The 25,340-nt window shown below is 42.0% G+C and overlaps 1 protein-coding gene across 1 annotated transcript in view; it reads left to right on the forward strand.

Moving 5' to 3' along the window:
* Window positions 1-866: 866 nt before the first annotated feature.
* Window positions 867-25,340, forward strand: part of MAP3K20 (mitogen-activated protein kinase kinase kinase 20) — a 66,915-nt gene continuing 42,441 nt past the window's right edge. Inside the window, exons 1-2 of the mRNA XM_080620914.1 lie at window positions 867-925; window positions 7,473-7,662. Coding sequence (XP_080477040.1) covers window positions 7,504-7,662 — 159 coding nt within the window. The 5' untranslated portion in view covers window positions 867-925; window positions 7,473-7,503. The remainder of the gene's footprint in view (window positions 926-7,472; window positions 7,663-25,340) is intronic.

A 25,340-nucleotide genomic window follows, 5' to 3' on the forward strand; every position in this document is an offset into this window, starting at 1 on the left:
CAACTCTCTCAGCCTGTCTTTGTAGGAGAGGTGCTCCAGCCCTTTGAGCATCTTTGTGGCCTCCTCTGGACTCGCTCCGACAGGGGCACATCCCTTTCGTGTTGAAGATGTGTCTCCAGAAATGGACACAGTATTCCAGGGTGGGTTACAAGAGGAAGGGTTGAGGGCGAGAATAACCTCCCTTGAGGTCATACTCCTTTTGATGCAGCCCCAAACACTGGTGCTTCCAGAGCTGCAGCCATGCCAGTGCAGCACTCTGCCACGTCTCTCTCCACCTGCAATAGCAGGGCCACACATTGTGAACCAGAAACACCTCAGCTAACAGGTCCTGCTCAGTTCAGAAGTCCCTTCCTAAATCTGGCACAGTTAACTGACGTGCAGACACCCTGCCTCAGTCGAAGCCATCCCCTCTGGTCAGCCCAAGCTGCCCCAAGCTCCCTCAGCTCACCTCACACCAGCCCAGCCATAGCAGCCGACACCATCGCTGAGAGGTGTGTTAGCCGTGAGGGGCCAAGGTGCCCCACTACTTATCAACGTGTCGGTGACTGGTGATGGGCACACGGCCTCTCTCGCCAGCCGCCCCTGCACCCTGGGCCAGGGTAGAGGTACAGCCTGGGCCGCATCCACACCGGTACCGGCCGCCCCTCCGCCCCACACGCCAGGCCCGGCATGTCGCCCCTTGCAGGCGGGGCGGCCGCGCTGCCCGCACCCCTGGGGCGGCAGCAGCCTCGCCTACTCGCGGGGCCCGGGCAGAGCACGGGGTGGCGCCGCTGCGAGGAGGCGCGGGGGCGGCGGCGGCTCCCCGGCACCAACCGGAAGCGCGGAGGACGGAGCGGGAGACGCGGTCGCGCCGGTTCCAGCCTCCCTCGGCGGCTCCGGGATCGGCGCCGTTCGCGTCCCGCCAGCCCGGAGTCCCTCGGGGAAGGTGAGGAGGGAGACGCGCCCCTCGCCACGCCCGGGCGGGCGGGGGGCAGCGCTAGGGCGCCGGCGCGGCCGGTGCGTGTGTGGACGGGCGGAGGGAGGCGGAGGGAGGCGGCGGGGCGCAGCTCAGCGCGGCCGGGGAGCGGAGCGGGGCCGGGCCGGGCCGGGCCGCGCCGCGGGTGTCCTCACCGCGTTTCGCGTTTCCCACTTCCCACCTGCTGAAGCAACTTTCAAAGTGTTTGGAGGGCAGGCGCTCTCCCGTCCCGCCGCTCGGCCTGACCTTGCGTCGGCCCGCGGGGCAGCCGCGCCCGGCCGGATCCCCCCTTGAGGCACTGGCGGCCACGAGTTGCCGGGCGGGGGTCCCGCTGGCTACGCCGCTGCGGGACGGGAGACAGGCAGCGCCTCGGCGAGCGGCGCACGGTCGTGCCTGCCGAGGGGCGTCCGGGGAGGTGGCGAGCGGAGGCCTCGCGGACGGTGCTGGCACGGTGTCGGCACGGTGTCTGCCGTAGGGTTGGCCGCGGGACGCCGGCGTCTGGCCGGGAGCCGCTGTTCTCGGCCACCCTTCCGCTTCTCAGTCCGTGTTTGAGACGTGCACTTTTAGTGCACCTGCTGCGTTTTTGTGTTCTTTCGGGCGTAAAATCCCTCAGGTTGGGCTTTGAGGTGTGACTTCCCCGCCGTTTTCCTTTCGTTTCGCCCCCCCTCCTCATTTTTTTTATGTAAGCCGTCTTTTTTTTAATATATATATTTTCTTTTTCTATCTTTGTTCAAGTTAGTTCCTTTCCCCCAGTATGAGCCTTTTATTTAGTGTGTGTGTGTGTGAGCCATCAGTTACCCCTCTATCCAGCGTGCTTTGCTGTGAGTTTTAGCGACAGAGACATCGGGAAAGCCATGGATCATTACTTTTTCTAAATTCCAGAAGCAGAAATAATTTGAAAGCACTGGATTAACTGGGTCACTGCCTGAAAACATCATAGCTTTCTGCTGGAGGCATGCGGTTAGATGTTTTGAGGACTTTGCCCTGAAATTGTAAGTCCTCAGAAGCCTACTTATTTTATCTATCCATAATGTGCTTTGCATACCAGTGGCATTGTGTGAAGAATGGTAACTCTGGAGGGCCCGGCTCGCTGAGGGCGGAGGAGAAGGCAGAAATGCCGACGAAACCGGGTCCTGCAGTTGTGCCCGTGCAAAGGACAGAGAGGCTCTGTGGGCCAGGGTGCAGGGGTAGCTGCCTGCTACGTCTTGTGTGGTGTTGCAGGCACACTCCTGGCAGGCATCACTGGCGAGGTATAATGTAAGCGAAGTGAGCAGTTTAGGGTTTCTCCGAGATAAAATGTTTTCTATTTAAAGGGGACCCTTTAAACCCTTCAGTCTCTGCCATTGACACAGCTTGAGTAGAAAATAGTTTGTTTCCTGAAGTACTCAAACTGTTCAGGCTGAGTTGAGCTCTTTTTTTCCGTAGCAATGGTTGTATAAATTCAAATAAAATTAGAAGTGTTATTAATGGAAATTATGCAGAATTCTTAGGTTCTGACAAAGAACAGTCTAAAATGTTGTTGCTTCTGTAACTAAGGTGGGCAGAGCCATGCGTGCCTCCAGTCTCACCATCTGCAGGGCTGCTGCTCAGTCTGGTTCAGAAAGTTTAGGAATTGTAGGGGTTCTTGCCTTTGTTTTGATTTATTGGGAGGTTAGAACATTAGGATATATATATGTAAGTTGGAGTTGTGCTTGGAGTTTGTTTGCATCTTATTCATCAGCAGTTCATTATATGCTGAAAAGATCTCGTATTTATAAAAACTTACTTCTGCTGTATCGCTTGTAGCTCGATATCACTGTAACTCCTTTTCTGTTTTGTGCTTAGACAAGACAGTAGTGAGCCATGTTTTGGCATTGGATTATTTGATTTTTTTTTTGTTGTTGGGCTTTTTTCTTTTTTCTCTCTCTTTTTTTTTTTTTTTAAGCCTAAATAAATACGCTGCTGCAAAAATGCAGGTTGATGCAAAAAATGCAGCTCAAGGACTGTAGGCCATGTTGGATACAAAGGATGATTTGGGTCTAAAAATGGATGGTTAAAGATCTTGAAAGCAAATGGACTGTTTTGCCAAATAAGGAAACTTGGCACGTTCAGCTGTGTATTTTAAGATAGCACAAGTGTAGTGTGCTACTACTTTATTGGCAATATGTTGGCAGCATGCCTTCCTGAAAGAAGCACTGAATCCTGCTTCATGGAACCGCGCAGTGAAGTGAGGCCAGTGAGTTGCATGGTCGCTCCCTTTAGTAAATTACAAAGGGTTTTTCTGAAGTAATTGAATATTGAGGCAGCGTCAGGTGCACGTGCAAGATGAGGAATGCAATTTTCAGTGCTGCAGCCACGCACTAAGCAAAATATGAGTGGTGGTTACTGTGCAATTTGTACTAAGTTCTTTCTTGCCTCCTGTCTCTAACTTGTAAGTCCCTCAGTGGAACTTCTCTGTACTCCAGGAGCAGTAGCTGAATGACAAACAGTAGAGTCTTCTGGCTTGTACATGGAATAAAGCAGAGAGTTGGGCATGGCAGCACTTCCAGACTGTTTTTGGGGATCTGGAAGGTGCAAATGGATATGTTTGGTTTGTCCAGCATCACTGTGCCAGAATGCAGGGCAGGGCAGCCTGCAGCAGGGTCAGTTTGCAACCCATCAGCTTGGGGGTTCCCTCACTTTGGAGGGCTCTCAGGGGAGCAGCAGTTGTGGGACCTCAGCAGGGTCCTGGGAAGGGAAGCCTGTGTGGGTTACTACTCTGAAGTGCTGTAATCACAGCAAGCCATTGATGGTGGATGGTTTTCCACACTGAGCACTTATTACTGTACAAACCTGAGCTTATTTTGTCATAATAGGCTTGCTGCAAAGTGACTCTGTGTAATAGATTCCTGACATGCCAAATACTAATGTTAAATAATGACTTGATATGTTAGATACTGCCAAACCTGGCTCAGGTCTGTTTCTTTTTGGTGTGAAATGAACTTTTAACAGCATGCTCAAAGAAGCTACTATGAGGGGAAAAAAAAAGACACAGGAGAGGATGGAAATGTTGTTGCAAGATTACAAGCTCATGTTAACCATTAGAAATAAAATAGAAAAAAGAGAAAGTTCTCCCCTTCCCCCCTCCCCCCCAGCTCCCATAGAAATAATTGAAATAACCAGCAATTGGATAATTTCTTGAAATACCTGTTTCTGATCTGTCACATTTTCATTTCATTGACAACAAGCAACAAGGTCAGTCGACATAGTCTTACTGCTATGCGACGACAGTGGTTAAACACTCAAAACTGTTAGTGAGGATGGACAGTACTTGACACCAAACCTTATCTACATTGTGTGCCTGTGGGGGGAGATTGCTGTAATGCCCCCAGCCCTGAGCCTTGTTACAGAGGACTGCTCCTTACTGCAATGCAGAGAAGTGCTGTACGTTGTTGAATGATGCACTTTTTTTGGATGCAAGTGTATGATTATGGAGTTTAATGAAATATCTGATTTTTTTTCCTTAATCAATGGTATAAAATCTGATTGTTAAAGATCTTTTCAAACAGGATGACAAGTTAATAACTGAGCGTGGATTTGTCATATGCAGTTGTTACTCTAAACAGTTGTTTTCTTAAACATAACAAACAGATTGATCTGTCTAATTGCGGATTAACTACCTTGCATCAGAAAACATGGAGTGATACTTAAACAGGTCTGTTCTGCCATCCAGAAGGAGAAAATGTAAACCTAGCTTAGGCTATCATTAATTACGGATCTCTAAATGGAGAGTGTCCCATGTGAATCTCCTCTACTTTCTCTAAAGAGAAAAAAAAAGCACCTGGAAGAACCCAACACAATGTATTAATTGCTCTTTAAATAATATTACTGTATTGTATGCTGATGCCTATAGCATCTGGAGCTGATTGCTGTAGATAAACTTGAAATTGGGAAGTTGTTAAAAGAATGAACAGCAGCTCCTGCAAATGCTTGTGTGCTAGGCACTGCATTGTGATTGCATAAATGTTTAGGTAAAGTTTTAAGCAGCAAGGCGGACCCGTCAGAAAGTACTCGCTTGCATTTATCATGTGTCTGGTGTGCATGTTGTACCATCTTGAGGTCGGTTTTTCTGTGAAATCTTGGAGTAACATCTTGTTCTGTGTTAGCCTCTCAGAAGTCAACATTTACTTGTATATATGGATGATTTGGTTCTTCTGGATGAATAATAAAATAATTTGACAGCTCTTCAGAACTATTGGATTCAGATAGAGAAGGCCAGAAATATTTGTTTCCTGTGATGTATTTTTCTTTGTGCTTGGTTTTATGTTCCTTCTGCCATCCCAAACGCAACCATCTATTATCAGCTGTTCACGCTTTCTTGAAAAAGTTATGGTCCAGTCAGTGCATGCACTTTTGCCTATGAGTAACGTTATTCTTCTGAATAATTCTGTTGTCAGTAAGGAGATTATTCACTGGAGCATAATTATCCACGTGCATAAACGTCTGCAGGGCTGTGGCCTGAAGTTGTTAGGTCTCTGGGTTGGGAAGCTGACCTGTTGTATTTGTCTATGAAGTATCACATACGCTTGAGACAGCATGTACGTGGTGTTAACTTGGGACAACTGCTGGAGTAAATGAGCTGGAGTAATCAAGGCAAATGAGCTCCTGTTTCTGAAGATGTGCTAATTGAACAGTGCTGGGAAAGAGCAGAAAGTTAAACCAAGCTTTGCTACCCTCCTGGTTTGCAGGGGTTACCAATTTCCTTTCTCTTGAGCTTTCTCTCAAAACAATATGTGCAGTGCAGTGCAAAAAATGACTCTGGGATGGCAGGAAACCTAACAACAACAGCAGTAAGGTTAAAAAAGAACAAAAGGTCAGCAGAAGAGTACAGGCACTTATACTGGGGAAGGAGCCGGCAGGGTACTGGAAGAAGGAACTTTATTTCATGTTGCATGGGTAACCCTTGCTCTGGCTCACAGAGCTGGGGAAAGAGCTTTCCTGTTCCCTCCCTGAGAGTTTTGCAGGCTGGTTGTCAGTGAAAGGCATGCTTGAAGACTGCTCCCTCCTAAACGTGATGCCTTCCGTAAATGTAGTAAAGTTGTCATGGTCTGGTCAGTGCTTGCCTTTACCCTTACAGGTGGTGAATTGATATAAAACAAAGCAGGCAGTTTCAGAAAAGGCTCTGTTATCTCATGCAATATGTAGGAAAATGTTGGTGTCTTCATTTCTTATTGGGAGAATAGCTGCAACCAGATAGTGCCAGAAATTTCTGGTCAAATGATACCTCACAATTTTAATCACATTAGCTGCACAGTCAGGAGAGCCGGGGGGGTGTGTGGGGTGTGGGGTAGGGAATGATGTCCGTATTTGTTACAGAAGGGACTGGTGTAAAGGGGTTTTGGTGGTCAGCAGCCCTAGTTGTATTACAGATGCATTTCCCATATATACACATAATGTATAGATTCCATCTCAAAACCCCCTATAGATTGGAGGCTCCCAGAATATGCAGTATGCTTTGGTACAATAGTTAGACCAGTATAATTGGACATAAAATCAGCAATTCAAAATCTCCGTGCCTTTTTCTAACTTGTTTTATTCCAATCAGGCTCATTTTATGCCGATAAGTTTACTTTCATTTATTTATTGCAAAATTAATGGAAGTAAACTTAGTCTAAACTGGTGCATCAGAAACAGTCCTGCAGCAGGCTCGCTGCTGGTTCTCGAAGGTGCCCTGTGCTGCAGGCCCACTGAGGACCTGAGACTTTCTGAACTTACGGTATTTAAAAAAAAGAAACCTGAAATTACTCATTGTTCATGCATTTAGGTGATAGTGTTCTTGAAATTTGCTACAGCGTAAGCTTTATTGCTGTGAAATCCCTGAGGAGGACGTTCTGTTCCCCTTGCAGCAGACATGGGATCATCTCTTGAAACTGCCGACACCGGTCTTGGCACAGGTTGCAGAATTTCACATATTGTAACCCAGATGAATTACTGCGTACTTGCACTGTGTTATAACATGCAAACAGAACTGAGTCACTCCGGAAGAGGCATTTACCATGGCCAGGTTTTTCCACATCCTTGCGTGAAGCACAGCTCGGAGTGCCGGCAGCGCGCGTGGTGCGTGCTGTGGTGCCGCTGCCTGCCTGCGCGCACTGTGCGCGGCCAGCGCGGCGGGAGAGCCGGCGTGCCTGGCATGCCTGAGCTCCTAGGCAAGCTCATAGCGGAGAGCAAGTTTCCCGTCTGTTGCTGTCCAGAGAAGGCAGCGACTTGCCTGCCTTTCCCAGAGCCGCTTCCAAGGTGTTCGGGAAACGTCAGTATCGCACTGAGGAATACTTTTAGTTGTTTCTGTGTCCCAGCTGCTCCGAATAGCCCGTGCAAATTATGCAAACATTTGCACAGCCTGTTGGAGTGAGAGTTCCCAGGCTCTCTTCCTGTGCCCTGTGGATTTTACTGTAGCATGTTTATGGTTATGGGTCCTGGTTTTGGGGTGTCTGAGTGCTGGTAAGAAAATCCCTAATCCATGGAGCATATTTGCTAATGAAAGCTTTTCTCTTCACAGGTTTTGCTGTGGTATATTTTGTCATTATGAGATGTCGTCTACCAGTGCTTCATTTGTGCAAATTAAATTTGATGACTTGCAGTTTTTTGAGAACTGCGGTGGAGGAAGTTTCGGGAGTGTCTACCGAGCCCGATGGATTTCTCAGGACAAGGAGGTGGCTGTAAAGAAGCTGCTCAAAATAGAAAAAGAGGTAAGAGTTTACTTTTCTACTTCACTGTGCTGCAGAAACAAGGACAGAAATTCTTTCCTAGTGTCTTCTGTCCACTAATTGAAGTAAACTACCTTGGCCTTTTTATTCTTCTAATTACAAAACCCTGTAGCTGGATGATGTTACCATAAAGACATACTGAGGGGGCCCCAACCCAGGGTGTCTCTGATTTAAAACATTATTGTTTTACTCTTTGCTGTCCTGCCCCGCTTTTCTTGTCTAGCAGCTTCTCTCTGCTCCTCTCTGAGGAGGAGGAGGGCTAGCTGCAACTGTGGAGCTAGTAATTTCCCTTTGATACTGCTGGGCGTGTTGCTAGATAGGAAGAGGTAGTGTTCACTGTCTGCCTGCTTCTGTCTTCTCCTTTTTGCATCTGGTGGCTTTTAAGTGCAATGGTTTGTATCTATATGTGCACTATAGGCTTAGCGTGTTGCTCAGCGTTGTCTCTTGCCTGCCTGCTGCAGGTTTTGATCTGGGGCTCCACTAGCTCTGGGTTAGTCATAGCCTCACTTAAGCTTGGTCTCATCGTGCAGCATGGTTTAAGTCTACCCGTTCTACCAGGCATCTTCCCTTGCGGTGTCCTGTGCACCTAGAAAGATGGACAGGTCCTTGGCAATCCTGTGGGAAAAAGCAAAATTAACTTACTGCACCCTTACCAGCTAAGGTTGGTTTAAGTGTTGTTTTTATTTTTAAAAAAGATTTTTAAGTTTGCCTGAAAATCCTCTTGACCCTCAGCTATGTACAGGCCTAGCACAGACACAGTGTATGTGGTCCTCACCATGCTCCAGTCTGCCCACTGATCACCGCTGCTGATGTAGCGGTGAGGAGATATCAGTGTAGTGAAGAAGAGTGGTTACTGGACATCTGTTCCAGCATGACTATATCTACCTTGTGTACGATACCCTTAAAAGTGTTTTAGGGAGGCAGTTATAACCTGGAGGACAGCAGAGCAGCACTAGGAATAATATACACAATCACCAAATTTCCTCCACTGCTGCCACAGCCAAGTTAGCATGATTATATCATGCTTAGTGATGTGATGAGCATGTGTGATCGTGGTTAAGCAGGTTGCTGTCTATAATAATGTGGAAGAATCTCATGATTTTTACAGGATGGTTGGAGATTTATTCCTTCTGTCCAATGTCAGTTTGTAATGTTCTCTTTATTTCTACTATTTGTTCATATCAAAAGATACAGAAAGACAAGTAAAACCGGTGCTATGCAGTGTCAGTAATGCACTCTTTAAAAAGCCGACTGACTGGCGAATCTCAGTAGTGGCCGATGATGTATTTTTATTGCATAGTGTATTTCTGGTGGGATTGCACAGGAGTGTGTGCTAGACCTGCTGCTAGCATTTTTGAAAGAAAACTTAAAAACAGTACTACTGCATCTTGTAATGGAATCAATCTCAGTGGAATGGGAAATGATGGAGAAAGTAGGACAGTCGTATGTATTGCTTGACACAGCTGGACTATTTAACAAGATTTTTTTTTAAACAGCTAAATACAATGTTCAGCTTGTAGTGACAAGGAACACAGGTTGCGCATTAGGAAAATGAAACTGTATGCTGGAAAGAATTTGGTATAATTTAAGGGTTTATTTAGGGATTAATTTAAGACTTGCAGCTCATTAAGATCTCATATCATGGTACTGTTAGGCAAATTAGGTTACTGCCCTTGCATATCTAAGTGAGGATCAAGGCATTTGTAAGAACCAGGTGTGCTTTTACCTTGGCATGTGGCACTGGGAAAATGGGTGTTAGGCAGTAGGTGCAGACCTGGTTCTGTTGTGTTTAAAAGAATGTAAATGAACTGCAGGGGCAGCCCTGCAGTTTTGCAGGGGGACTGCAAAACACATAGAGTGGAGAGTAGAAGGGCTGTGGGGGTTAGTGTGTTAGAATGGGACGATTGACATTATCCATCAGGATAAGTTGACAGGAGGGGAGCAAGTGCCTTCCAGCACAATAGTGTATTTTACTCTGGACTGGTCATTTTCTGCTTAAACTGACAAGATGGGTTATAGCTGGGACCAGCTTGGTGTCAGCACCTTCTCCTTTCTGAGGAGGCAGCAGGGAGGCAAGTGGTGATGCCTTAAGTAAGTCTAGCAAGTTTTACCAGAACTTGTTTGTCAAAACAGTAGAGAATTAAAAAATAAGAGCTTGTTTACAAAAATTTCATTTTCATATGGAGAAAATGCTAGTCTCCTTTGATCTAGTGCAGAAAGTTATTGCAAAAACTAATGGCTGGGATCTAAAGCCAGGCAAATTAGAATGGGAAATAAAGCACAAATTATGAGGAGTGAGGATGAGTAATGCTTAGAGCAGAGTACAAACAGAAGGAGCAGAGGTGGAAAATCCTTTCCATCTTTCCATGTCTTCACATTGAGATGGTTTGGGTTTCTTTGACAATTGTTATTGTTAAGTTGTTGAGCTCAACACAAGAGCAGCTTGCTGAAATATAGTGGCCTGTGATGTACCAGAGACTGGCCTCTGTGGCCTAAAAGTCTCCTCTGATCCTTATGGCTGTCAGTCTTTACGTATCTAGTATGTTTATCTGTAATGATGATAATAATATCTGTGACTGAACTGTGCTGAAAGTCGTGGTGAGTCAATGGCTTTTCTGATAGGAATAGAAAAATAACTTGCCGTAACTGTATGTGTCTGTGTTTAGTAGATAGTTAGATGGTTTGCATTTAGTCCGGAAAAGTAATTATTACTTTTTCTTGCTTATTTGAAGTGTCATTTTAACTCCATGACTGGTTATGTTGTATTTCTGTTAACTGCTGCCAGTAATCCATAACAACTGATTAAAAGGAAAACAGAGGAGAGTGGGGAAAAGCTTGCTCAGAGGGATTTCGTGCTAGCTGAGTCCAAAGGCACAAGCCAAGTCAATAGAACTGTGGTATCATTCTGCAAATATGTTGTATCTGTGTTTCATTTTACTAAACAAGCCAATCAAAACCAGCAAAGATCTTGAAGGTTTTATATTAGCCAAGTGGCTAACAAGTTCTAACGTGTTAAACAAAGCAATTTTTGTTCCAGTATATAGCAGCATATCATTCTAAAATATGTGCTCAGAAAAACTTATAAATACTTGGGAGAGTGTTGCTCAGACAGATTTCTTCAAAACTTTAGAATTTGAGAAATGGGAAGACCTCTGCAAGGCATTAACTTTTTATAGAGAAGCAGTAAAATGTGACTGTACAGGAAGGGGTGTGTGTTTATGTGAATAAAATACAGTTAAGTAGATGTGCAGAGAAAAATAGATGTGCTGCAAGGCTTTGATTAGTGTATCAGATTGAAACTCTGGAAAGACTTCTGATTAAGTAAACCATAGGAGTGTCTTGAGTGATTAAATAACAGCAAAACCAAAATTAAATTGACATTTTACCATCTACTCCAAGCCCTTTAGCAGTTTCAGTTTTTAAGCAAGGAGCAGGAGTCCCCTTGTGAATTGTTTTATGGAAAAATTAAACTTACCAGTGTGATGTTTATGGTGCATGTGGTAGGAGGAGAAAGGTCTCTTGTAGTAGGATGTGTGCTTGCTCCTTTTGCCCTAAGTGATAATTATGTGCATTCATTGAGGAAAATCATGGACCTGCTACTCAGGGAGTTATTTGGTGTTTTTGCGAGCGATCTATATGAATATTGGATAAGCCCATAATTTGACTTCCACTGAAATGAGTGGGAGAGATTGGGCCCAAAGGCCTTATTCTGCAAATTGCTTGCAGTTCTTTTGACTCTGTTATCTTGAGCAGATAACTGCTAGAGTGAAATGTTACAAACATTGTTTTATGCCTTGCCACATTAGCTTTTCACTGAATAGCACGCACCTCCTTCAGTTGTCTGTACATCTCTGAAGTTCACCTGCTATTTGTCACTGCTTTTGAAGGCTGTGCTTTTGGTGCCTGGTTTTTGACAGTTGGCATCTGGAGTCTGGTTCTTCACTGGAAGATTTATTACTGCCAGAATTTTACCAGAAATTTGAATTTAACTTTAATGTCACTGCTCTTTGGAGGTACTCCATGATCTACGAACTGCCTCTGTGCTATTGATGGACAGCAGCATTGCATCTGATGTGCTTGCTTCAGCTGTTACAACCATGACGCTTAGGTACAAGATTGTTTGGTTTCATGCAGTACAGCTGTCCCTGGATTCCTTCAAAATGCTGGAGGTGGTCTGTGCAAACTGCAGGAGAGTGCTGGGGAAAAAGGACCCAATAAAATATAACTGTAATCTTATTGGGAAATTCTTCTGGTGAACTTACACAACTAACTTAGATTAAAGATTTTAAATTGAGCAGGATTAACTGTGCATGCTTTGTTCGGTCATGTCTGTGCAATGCATTTGAGTTTTACAAGACTCAAAAACAAAAACATGTTTTTACTAGTTTTGAGGCTCTATTGCTGAAAGTCTGACTACCGTGGAAATTAATTTTGTATTGCCAGGTTTGCATGTATGCAATACATGTGCAGTAAGCTTTAGGGGATCTTTTAATGCTTCATAAAACTTTTCATATGGAATATAAGGTAGCTTGTTCACTTACTTGATTTTATGATCCACTTCTGAAAGGGACTGTCCAGAAAACATGGATTGCACCCGTGCCTTCCGAAGGGGATGAGTTAAGTATAACCACATGCATGTCACTGGACTTACCTCACTCATGTTTGTAGTCCTAAAAGAGAGCATGTGGTATTTTTAATGTGGGTCATGAGAGTAGGGACTGGGAATGACTATCAAGAGTAACAAGAGAAAAACAACAGAGTAAAATAGAGCAAATCAAACCAAACCAAACTGAAATTGATGCTTATCTCTGACAGGCCTAAAAATAGTAGATGTTCTTTTTGCAGTTGATAGCTGGTATGGGTGCTTGGGTGCCAACTTTGAATGACTCTCCACACTGGGACCTAACTGTAATGAAGGTCAATTTTGATGCCTTTTTATTATCTTATTTGCTCTTTAGGAACTCCTGCTCCCTTACCCCTCTCATGTCTGAGTCAGCAGGTATTGAGAGTGATTCAAGGTAACAGCTGCCAGGAAATGGCTGGATTTACTTGGTTCCAACGCAAAGTGGGGAGACAATAAACCCCATGTTTCCAACCCGTGGTCCTTTGGTGCAGGTGCTATTGCTAATGAACAGGGAAGGAGATCTTAGAATGTGTGCTATATAAAGGTACTTTAGTGGTATAAGTTAAGTATATGAACTTTCCAGAGATATCAGTGCCTATATTGGGAAATTACAGAGTTTACAAAAAAAGAAAGATTGTATATCCCTAGAGTAAGTGATCTCATGGGAGCCCTTCCAACTCCGTATTTGTTTGTAGAAATATTGCTGTATCTTGTTAACAGCTAATAGTAAATAAAATTTCATTTATTATGCCAGAGGGGTGTCTTAAAATGCCTTTGTTTCTAGTTTACAGAGTGATTATCTTGCAGGGTTTTCTGTTTCTTTTTAGTGTTTTGGTAAAGAAAATGGCTTAGAGTACTCCTCTTGGTGCTGGCAAGAGTATTCTCAAAAGGTACCAAGAGGATACTTTGTACCCTTTCTAAACTGTGAAAGTTGTCAAAATAGGCTCAGATGCTCCAGCTGCTATATATTCTATGTAGTGCAGAATAAACTAGTTTTGGATAGCACTGAAATCAATCTCTGAATGCTTTTGAGTTTGCCCTACTCTTGGCTTTTATTTAAGTGACATTACTTTATATTTTGTAAGTGAATATCATGTTTTCAGGTGTCAAGAAAGTCACTGCATTAGATTTTGTTAGTACTTTGTATACGACTGTATCTTAAGTGTGCAAAAACAGGCTTTGATTTAATTTTGTCTGTTTTAAGAAGAAACTTTGTTCCCCTGCATCTCTGCTCCCCAGGATTATCTCAGTAATGTAGCAATGCAGGTACAGAAACATGTATGTTTGTATTTTGCTACATTTTAGTGTAGTTAATTTTTTTACTTGTGCATTTAAACATTTTTATACCAAGTTTTTGATTTGATGAGTAACGTCTTTCAGAGTTGCGTCATGTAAATAATGAGCATTTGTATTATGAGTTGTGTGGTTTACTCAGGTTTTTTGACGAGCTTAATTTGAGACTCTTACTTACACAGGCTTGTGATACACATTCTTTTAAATCAAGCCAATTTTGGCTTAAATTAAAGTAGACATCAGCTTCAGTGAAACTGGCATGTCAGGGCCTGGACTGACAGTCTGTGGCTTCAAAAGTTATTTTCAGCCAATTGAGACATAGTGACTGTCAGCATTGTCAAATTAGCTTGCCGTGAATGAAAAGAATTTCACAAGTGCTGGGAGTCTTGCTGAAGCCATGCTTAAGAAGTTACCCTCTCCTTTTTTCTGTCAGCTAAACCACCAGATTTTGTACTGAAATTGTAAAGGTTTGAGTGCAAATGGCCTTCTGTTGACTGGTGGGCAGCTTTGAACAGTTACTACATAAGCAAGCTTGATAAACAGGTAAATTAATAAGCTAAGATGCACCAGATTTGCTTCTTTTCACTTGACTCTCAAATTGCCCTAAACTTTGTCAGCATGAAGCAAAATTACCTCATGTGTAATGGGGTAATGGGTGTAAACTGGAGCATAAGAGGTTCCATGTGAGCATCAGGAAAAACTTCTTTACTGTGAGAGTGACAGAGCACTGGAACAGGTTACCCAGGGGGGCTGTGGAGTCTCCTACGTTGGAGATATTCAAGGCCCGGCTGCACAAGTTCCTGTGTGATGTACTCTAGGTTACCCTGCTCTTGCAGGGGGGTTGGACTAGATGATCTTTTGAGGTCCCTTCCAACCCTTGGGATTCTGTGATTCTGTGTGCGGCTGGTCAAGAATACATAGACAGTTGCCATAGCTTGATTGAGGTACAGGAACTTACCACCATGTGCCTGATCCCCTGGGTTAGGAATATCTCTGTGAGGTTTGGGCCCTTTTACCTCAATTATCTTTAATTCTGTTTTGTTTTGGTGCTTGGTTTTATTTTCAGAAGGTGCAGCATCTGCAGGTGAACAAGTTTTTATACCAGTTTCCCGCAAATTACGAACTAATTTTGTTAAGAATAGAGGGAAAATTTGTCTCTCTTCATTCTTTAGAAAGCAGTCTTTCTTACTCTCTTAGCTATCCACAATGTGCAGCCTGTTAGGATACTGTTAAATATTCTTCAGTTTCATAATTAAGTTTAATTCCATCTCATATAGTTTTAAAAATTATTCTGTCAATCTACTGCAAGTTTTTCATGGCGGGTTGCTCGAGTTGCCAATAAATTCTTAGCTGCAATTAAGGGCATTTTCCTAGTTTTAGGATTATTTATTTATTTATTTATTTATTATTTTATTTTACTGTAGATAATGTTTCTTTTCTGTTTCTTTTTTGCATGGGCTCAGTTATTATTTATAATTTGGAGGAGAGGCTGTGTTGCTTATTTCTCCGTGCCAGCAACCCTTGACATCAAAAGGCAGCTCTTTTCTTTCCCCTCCCACGACATTCTCTGACCTCAAGCTTCTGTTGAAGCGATCAACTGCAAAATGGTATTTTTGGATGTTTAAGATGTCCTGAAGCTTCGCTGTAGAAGTCTCATGGATACGGAAGAGATCTTTTTCTCTCAAGGTGATGTTTTAGGCTGTTGTAAGCTCAAGCAATTGAGGATTAGTTCAAGTTAGTCTTTTCTCTATATTTAGTTAATTGTATAGTTTTCTTAATACAAGATTACAGTACAAAATCACATGGCAGGTGAGATCTAGTGGTAACTTTAGAGTATGGTAAGTGATTGCATGTTAGAGTCTTGAGTGCTTTAAAGGACAGCTGACAATGTAAATGCCTGTGACCTGTGATGAAATCTGTTGGTGTTGCAGTCCCTGGGGGCTCTTAATTAAATAATTTACATTGACTGCAGCATCTGAATGACAAATTATTGTTTCTGATAATACCAAAGTTGCTGCTGAGGTGTGAGGAGGTATTATTTGAATCTAACATAGTTTCTGGCTTGGTGCACACTTGAGTGATGGTTCAGATGAGTTCAGGTATCTGTGCTGGCGTTGATGTGATCTCAGTCTGTGATCATTGGTCTCGCTTGGAAGCTGTTTTTCACAGGTGTATTCAAAGTTCAGCATGGGGACCACAGTCCTTGACTGGGGACCAAGCTACCCTCCATGCACATGGTAGCAATGGAATTTTGGACATGTTTTGTCCTCTTAAGAGGGCAGTAAATGCTCAATAAGACTAGACATGCTGTCCTTTACTTCCTTTTTTTCTTCCCCTCCTTTACTTTCCTCTTTGGACTGTGCATGAGTTGCATAATGGTCTGGGACACAATATTTCATTGAAAACAAAGTGGAAGAAGAAAAAACAAAAAAATATAATAAATCAAGGGAAACATCAAAATCTTTTTAATTGTAATCATGCAACCAAGACTGCAAAAATAAGTTCACATTTACCTATTGCCACTTACTAAGGTGCTGATAGAGAAAGTTTCCTTTTTAAGAGGATGATATAAACAGTCATAGGGAAACATTCAGACCTGTTTATGTTAGCTGGAGGCTGCAGAGGAGCCCAGATAGCAGCTTCAGCCTTAACTCTTTCTCTCATATTTAGTTAATTGCGCTAACACGCTGAGGAAATGAGGCCAATAAAGGCTTTTCTGATCCAGCTGCCTCTAAACTGTCCTGTTTGTCTGTTTAAATGTGTTTCATCTGTTCAGCTACTGGGAAAGAATCCTATTCGCAAATGCATGTTCATTTATTAGATTTATGTTTAGTGAATCTACATTCTGCGGGATTTCTGTTAGAGAAAGGCAGCTCCACAGGGAAACTGGGTGACTGGAGTGACAGTGACAGTTCCTGTGCCTCCTCGGTCCCTTCTATGATGTGACTGCCTGATGCCTGGGAGCAGGGCAGCCTAAAGCACACAGGAGGGGCTCCTCTGCTATCTCACCTCCTCAGTGAAGTAGTGCCTGGCCCCTGGATGTTGCTGAAAGGGGACACTGCCACATGTCTTCCACTTGTCATCTTCTGTCTCTAGTTGCTCATTTATTTTACTCCAAAACTTATGAAAATTGAGGTTTCTTATGGTTAAATATTTTAAGCAGAGGAAATTAAAAATCATGTCATGATGCACTCCTGGCCAAATAGCTATGGGGTTTGTGTATTGGACATATAGTGAGTTTCCAATAGCTGCTTCAAAAATAAGCACAGTGTGTAAAAACCCTTGAGCTGCTTGAGGGAGCTATTGATAGGCACAGGAAGACAACATGCCATTTCTTTGTATGAAGTTCACCTTTGAAAGGTGGAAAACCCAAAAGGCAGGCATGCAGCTTGGGCGGGTGTCAGCTTCCCAATGAAGGCTGAGGGTCTCTGCAGATTTTCACCTGGCAAAGGCAGACTCTGAGAGGTGGGTAGGCTGTTGTTCTGAAAACTTGCTAAAATAACCTAGTTGCTTCACCCTTGAGGGAGTGAGTGACATTTTCCAAGAGGATATCTTTTCCTCTTCCTTGGAAGAATCACAAAGCAGAGAAAACATAGTGCGTGCCTGTGTGCAGTTAGGAGCGGGGGAAAGCATGGTAATCACTTTTCATCTAATCATATAATAACCTTAATTTTAGTAATGTCAGATGCATTTGAGGCCATCGTATCAAAGATGATGGCTTAGAAGTAGTGATTGGTGGTTTTCCTTGGTGGTGAACTGTATACTTTTAATACTTTATACTTTTTTTTATACTTTGTACTTTAAAGTATACTTTGCATACTTTTTATCTCATAAACCAAGGAGAAGGCTTTTTACTTCGATCTCTTTATGATGTGTCCGTGTGTGCTGAGGTACTGTGTGTGATAGATGTACGTAGCAATGGGGGGATAAAATTTGGAGCTGTTGAATTGCTCGCTCTTTTGGATGTTGCCTTGCCAGTACCCCCTGTAAGAGATTTACAGGGTCCAAAACCAAAGTGCAAAATCCAGAACCCTGCTCATTAGGAGCACATGTTTTGGAGTTCTGCTCTTAACTTTTGCCTTTCCAGTTTTTATGTGTTTGTACCAAAGTCTTTATTGTAAAACCTTGTCTCTAAGCCTGTGTCTCATCTGTCCTTTGCAGAAGTTGGCAGTAAAGTGGTTTCTGGCACTGTGTCCCAAGTGGTTTACTCTGTTCCTATTGGAAACTGCTTCCCGGTTAGTCCTACAATTCTGGAAGGAGTCCTGCGATTTTTCACTGGCTGGGAATAGAGCTTTATCCTCCTGGGGTAAACAAGCGTACTATTGTTACTTAATAGATTTGAAATCTGCAGTGTGAAACCTCCTGCCTTTTCATTACTGCATTTCTGTACTATACAGCGTGAGGGGAGAGGTTCCGTGCCTGTTGTGGCTGTTGCTGCGATGAACAGTACTTATGGGGTGCCTGGCTCAAGAAATTCAGGGCAAGTGACACTTGATGCTGTAACGACACTGGCATTGGCTGTTAGCTCTAGTGACATGGTTGTTGCCTTGAAACTGACCTGAGTTCCCTTTTTGGGAAAGAAAAGACCCTCAGACCCATTTCAAAGAAAAGGGCAGCTGCTTTGTTTGTCTTTTAAAATCTGTATTTCTGCCTTTTTGCTTGGTCAGTGTTTAGGACCATTAAAAAAGTAAATGTGATATGGGGACTGAGATCGTGCAGCTTGAGCTCCTTTATAATTACATATTCAGCTACAACCGTACAAAGGAAAATGAGAGTCCCCTTTCCTTTATGTACCATATTTCAGTTTTTCCCTAGGTTTAAATTGGCATTTTGGACTATGTTCTCTGGAGAGCCACTGAAGAGCTTATCAGAAAAGGAAGGAAACAGAGGGAGGAAAAGAAAGATAGATTTCCAAATGACAACCTTTTGAATAGGACAAGTTCAATCCCTAAAACAAAAAGTGGAATCTTTTTTTTTCTAAATAATGTGCTCTACAGTCTCACCTCTCATCTTGAGAAACATGAAAGAGCGAGTAAAAGAGATGACCCAAATCACAGAGTTCCTTTGAAAGAAGAAATTCAGCTGTTTTGAACACTTACAATCAAAGGAAGTGGTTTCCCTAATTACATGAACTATGTGAAAGCTCTCAGAATAGCTCTTCCACCCCAGGATTCCTTGCACTTTAGAAGTTTGCATAAAAGCTCACATGGAGAATCAGATGCAAAGTGTTTGATTCAAATTTTATTAGGCAGTAGCGAGCATACATTCATATCTCTGGGTTTGACAGCTGGTTGGGTTTGGACCACAATCCTGGGTTTGATGGATTTCAGTCCTGTACTTTAGAATCTTTCATTCTTCATGTTCTCTGGTGAGACACCCTTTTAAAGAGAAAGGTGGAAATGAAAAAATGGAGAAGAGGTAGAGAGATCCTTTGTAAGCTTTCAATTGAGGCTTCTTCACGCTGATTAGGCTGTTCAGTGTTGTGAAAATCCATCCCTGTACACAGCTTTTAAGAGTGAGGAATTTTGCTTCTTCTCATTTTTTCAAGAATCTGTGTATGTTAAAATACATATTTGAAGGAACTTAGATCTGAATTCTACAACCTCAGTATTATTCGAGCATCACTGTTTACTTCAACCCATCAAAATTCTGAATTCAGTAGAGACTTTGAACAGAAGAACAGTGTTTTCAGAAGGCTGTTAACACCTTGTGCTTTCTTTTTGTATGTATGCAATAATAAAGGTATGTTAGCGTAAACCAAACAGATAATATGAAAAGATTCAGGACATTTCTAAAGGTTTAAGATCACTGTTCCTCAAGCATTTCTTTTCAAAAAGAGTTTTGATTTTTTGGGAGTAATGGGAGGAAGCAATGGAGAAATTTAAATATAGGCACCTAAAATTAGAGGCATCATTGACCCAATTGAAATGCTGAGTTTTGTCCAAATTTTGGCAAAGTAAGAGTGTAATTTTATTTTTGTTCTCTAGGAAATGGCTTCATTTCTCAAACAGTTTATTAGCTAAAAATGTAGTCAGATTTTTAGCAAGAGTTACGAGCATTCATCACAAAATTGTCTGTTCTGTAAGTGCTGAAGAGAGGTGTCTAATCTTTACCTAGCTAAAACTAAAAATGATTCTTCCTTTGAACTAACAAGGTGCTGTCCTTGAGGATACAATATGGAAAAATTAGTGGTTGAAATACTAATAAATAATATTTGCAAGGTTTGCAGGAATATGCAAGATAATCCCCAAATGGTCTTACGTTCTCCACTCAGAGGTAACTACAGTGATTATATCCAGATTTGCTAAAGACAGAAATAGGTGATGAAATTGGCCTTGAGGAGAAATCTCGAAGTCCTCTAAACTGCAACAATTCAAACTCAAGAAGGAAAAAAGGCAGAAGGGTAATGATTGCATTCCAGATATGTAGGATCAGCCAAACCCTCTTTATAGTAACACTGAACACTAATAACAAGATATTGCTAACTGTACAGTTCCTTCCAGGCAGAAGGATGGACTTTCCCTGGAATCAGGGAATTGTTTTCTAGAAGTGAACAACCTCAGCCAAGCCAGTGGTGTTGCAAGTAAAATGCACAGCACAGTAGCAGCACTTGCGGAAAGGGAGGGGGAATGTCATGTAGCCGTATAGCTTTCGGATAGGGTAGAAAAGAGTTCTGGCTGTGCCTTCTAGAGAGATGTATCTCGAGCAGTGAAGCTTTGAGATCAGTATTGCTAGAGGATGATTTTGCTTGGACAAAGAAGAGTGCTTAAAGTCATCCCGACCTTGCTTGGCATGAAGAGGGCATGGAAAATGACATTTGCTCATGTGTGGTCCTTGGTAGGAGTTGATTTCTCCCTACATGTAAATTATAATAGCGCTCAGACAAGTTTTTGCGTACATCTGGCAATGGAAAATAGAAAACTGTGGTATATGGGATGCTCATATTCTTCCACACCAAAGGAGATGTTGCAGGTTTGAGTGTGCTGTGTGCCACTAAAACAGCACAATTCATGGTGGTGAACTTTGCCAGTCTAATCAATGTTGTACTCAGAGTATAAATAAAACAGTAATTGTGCAAGGACTTCAGGCATTGCTAGACTAGGAAGAGATGCAGATTCTTTCTGCTGTGCTCAGATTCAGACTGGAATCACCATCAGCTGCAGCATGATGCCTCCTTTTTGGCTTTTCAGGTACAGCCTGTGGAAGAGAGGTTTTGTTGGTACACTGCACAGCATGTCCCCAGTCCTGAAGTGCCTTTGGGCTCATGTAATACAGCTTTCGACTTCCTCTTTGCTGTTTCATTTATTGCAGGTCCTCGGGAAGCACTGTGCAGGGTGATAGAGGAAGTAGTGCAAGTCAGTTGTTTTGTAATCGCAAAATAGATGATCTCCATTTTATAACTGGCCTTAATTGAATTAAATTATCTTAATTAAATTAATTAATTAAATTATCTTAATTCCCCATTGGGGTAGATGTGTGATGTTCCTCATGTTTATGTCTGATGTATCTGGGATTTTTCTAATAAAATGATAAAAGAGAAAATTCAAATTAAGTCAGAAGGTGCAAATTACTGGTGTGGAAGTAGAAACTCACAAATGGAGAAATGCCAAAGCTGGATGTGATTGCAAGATGTTCGTTCCCTTTACATGTTTACCCTGAAATATAGTGTGGTTATGTAGTGGAGTATTATTGCAGTCCTGTTATTTTTGCTTCCAACTGTCTTCTATTTACCACTTTTACTACATTCTTCTAGGTTTGTTTTTCTGCTCATATGCATGAGTTAGAGCGGTTCTCAGAAACATGTTAGGGAGTGAGAATTAATGGCATGTGTGATGCTGTGTTTTTTCTACATTTCCACCTCTGCTTAGAGGAAATGCTCCTGGCTTGCATGTGGTCTGTTCCACCAAACCATCGCAAGGTAGTTGGAGCAGATCTCAAGCTTTGCTTCTCAGTTTGGCTCATTATTCAGTTTTGCTCTCCTGCTGGGTTTGAATCACAAAGCCAAGGCTGCAGCACAGACATGGATAAAAATTGTGGTACCCCTGGTCATTCTGTTGGAACTTTGGGGCAGGAACCAGCTCAGGATATTACTGTTTCACTGGAGAAGACCAATGAGAAGATCAGACTTTTGGCTTAATTTGGTATCTTGGTTGATACAAAAACTGTTCAAGTTTTCTGCTCCTTGTAAGTCTGCTGTTCATGGAACTCAAAACCACTGCCTTTGTAGGATACCAGATCACTATGTAATTGTTCTCTGTCACTCTTCTGGATAGGTACTTCTAGATCTCTACTTTCTACGGAATTCAGAGATACTGGTAATCAAGGTATTGCCTTTTTAAACAATTTATTTTGAGGCTGACCACTTGTATTCTCATATAGATGTGACAGCAACATAATTTAAAAATAAAAAGGTTTTATTCCTGAAATAAATATTTTTAACAGCAAGGATTAGAAATTAAATAGTTGTTACTGACATGTCTGTGTAAGCAGATAGCTATAATGAAGTCTAGATAAGATGAGGAGTTCTGTGTACAAGGAATTCATCAAAGAGAAGTAGGGGAAAGCTGAAGTTAGAAAGTCGAAAATACATATCAAAGTAATACTAATAAATGTAGTGTTATGACACTAAAAGCAGTTTTTAAATATTGCTAGCTTTTCTCTAGGGTTTTTATCTTAGATATTATTTTATTTGAAATTTTTTGTTCCTAATGAAAAAAGCAGGAGGTACCATGAAGGTAGCCTGAAAAATCCCAAGAAAAAATAAGCAGTGGATCTACTTTACGTAAAGATAAAAGTTTGAAATTTCAGTTTTGTCTAGTTTCATTTTTTGGCCATTGCTACCCAGTAAGTGTAGCATTTGAGCCAATTTTCTAAGTAAAATACAATTTTCAATCTTAGACAAAGAGTAGCTTTTCTGAAAAGCAAGTAAGTAAGGGATTTATGTCCTGAAACTAGTTTCGTTGGGAATGGAGACCGATCCGTAGTGGTCTAGGTGTTAGTGTGGACATAGCCAGGGAGCTGCTGTGAAGTCTGTTGTTCTGGCTGTTGCTTGATGACAAGCAATACTTAGTTGGAGAAGGTGCAACTCAGATTTTGGTGGAGCTGGAAGTCCTGTATTTCCAGAGGCTGTTCTTGCAAATCTCAGCAAAGTGAAAAGGAGATATGGCTGTAACCTGAGTAAGGATGCTTACTGCTTAAGTCACGATAAGGAGAAAGCAGACTTGCTAAGTCACAAGAGACAGGTTGCTGCTCTGGATTCAGAAAGGGAGGTTATCTGTTGCTACTACATGGTAAATCCCAAATGGGAAGCAGATTCATCGTGAAAACTTCACCATGAATCGTGGTGGATTCTTTGGACAGTTGCACATAAAACCATGATATGTGTCATTCAGATAATGCGCAGCATTAGAGATTCAGGTTATGGTGATTAATTATTTTCTTTTAAACTTCAGATTTTGTGACCGAGCACATCCTGTGTGTGAGGGAGCCAACACTTCTTGTGGTATGCTGCTTTCATGAGGGTGGGCTTAGCTTGTCGGGTTGAGGAACATTTTCTGGAATTATAAAAATCACTGGGATTCCAATGAGAGGGATCCCCATCAAGTGCTGTCCCTGTTATTAGCTACAGTAGGTTGGGTTTATCTACTCTAAGACAGGCTTAAAGTGAGTAAAGATGACAAACTTTTTCCTTGGTTAAATCAGTTTCACTTACCACAAGTGAGAAAATGATTTAGTGGAAAGCTGCTTTAGAGGAATGGGTCAGCATAGTATAGCTGCTGCTGTCTCTGCAGGAGACTCCTTGAGAGGGGATTGATTTTGCACATCTGTCGTACCAGAATGTCTTTACAACAAGATGCTCATGAAAGTTACAGCAACTTTGATATTGGAAATAAGTTCCTTGGGTATTTTCCCATTTGTTGGGTCCGGAAAGACTGGGGTGTTGCATATTAGCCGTGATACTTACTCACCTGTGGAGTAAGTAAGGAGTCAGAAAGTTTCACTTTTTGTTATTCCCTTATCTTTTAGATGTGTTATGGGTTTTGTTGCTGTACTCTATAGTCAAACCAGATTTGTGTTCAAAATGATTGTAAATGGGAAAATGTCCCAACACTGAGAAGAGAAATTATGATTGCTGAAAATGAACTGCTCTATGGGAGCTCAGGTATTTCAAGCCTGCTGTTTAGTCCACTCATCTGTTGTTTCTATTCAGTTGCTGGTATTGCTTTGCAGCTGGAGGCAGCTTCTTACCTCTAAATCTGCCTGAATGAAATATTTATAGTATTGCAGGACATTGCTTATTTCTAAACTGTTATACCATTACAAATGCATAGTTTCTGTGTATTTTGAGGGATTTTACTAACTGTGAATAACACTAGTGAAATCCAAACTACTCTTTTTGCTCTTGGCCGATCTCCCTTTACCAGGTACCTTAATATTAAATGCTTATACAATCTTAAGCTGAGTGCTGCAAAATGTAATACTCCTGTGGGATATGTTTGGACACTGTGGAATTCTAGCTGAAATCTGTGTTAAATGAGTTATTTGCTTGTGATCTTTGTGCCTGTTGGTTAGTTGGGTGTTTTTTAGTTTTGTTTTGGTTTTTTGGGGGTGTGTGTGATAAATGGCAGTGTAGTTGTAACTCAAAATGTTGGTTTTGAGCTCATTAAACCTTCTGTAAGGATTTTCTGCAGAAAGTGTGCTTAATTTTATCCTAAATATCACAGCTTCTGTTAACAGCCTCTTCTCTCACCGACAGCAGGTTTCTAGCCCCCTTTGTGAGGAAGACCAACACCAAGATCCTGCAATTGCTTGGGTAGTGCTGGGTGGGCTCCATGTGGCTATTGTATTGTGGTGGTGTATGTCAGCCCAGGATCAAGTCAGCTTAATCTAACTCACTGTTATGTATAAGGCAGAGGGTCTGCTGCTGCCTCACAAAGGCTAATCTCCCTGTGATTTTTGGAGGGACCAGCCTGCTTTCTGTGAGCTGGCAAGCCTTTACGGTGTCTTGAGGAGCATGTTCCAAATTCACTAGATAGTGTTTCTAATCCCATAGCCTTCAAATTGTCCTTAAAACTGCCAAGTTATATGCAAAGTTTGCCATAAAAGGTTATAGTAGAGTATAAAACTCAGTATTATTTTCAAATGGTCAATATCCAGTACATTTTATTACATGTCCTGTAGAGTTCCTTACCTCCAAAATTACTCATACGCATTTGCTATTGCATTATGCAAATGAAATATTTTGAAGTAAATTACGTAAGATGGGATGAAGCTGTAACAGCACATAATAAAATTATGTCCATATTCTTTCAGCGCAGTGGTGTGTTATGGCAGTTTAACATAATTGAGGTATCTTGGTAATGTGCTTTTTCTTTCTTTCTTCATGATTGCAACCTAGAAGTCAATACCTGTTTCTACCACAGGATTTCAAAAAATGAGAATTGTGTGGTGATACAAAACAGATTTAAAATAATAAGATGATTATATAGCAGTAAGAACTTATTACTTTCCCTTTTATTTCCACTTTTCATCTCTGGGACTTGTAACGGCGTAGGACATAATTTTGGATGCAAAGCTGAGGCTTTGAAACATGCTTAGTCAAAATGCTTGTAAGTACATGTTTTGTGTGTCACTGTAGACGTATTTATGAGAATTTAATTCTGTTATTTGCAGAAGTGCTGGTGGCATCAATCTGAGAATGTACTGTGTGGTTTATGTAACACCAAATATACATACATGGCTG

The sequence above is a fragment of the Psittacula echo genome (genome assembly GCF_963264785.1).
Source record: "Psittacula echo genome assembly, chromosome: 6".
Taxonomy (NCBI): Eukaryota; Metazoa; Chordata; class Aves; order Psittaciformes; family Psittacidae; genus Psittacula; species Psittacula echo.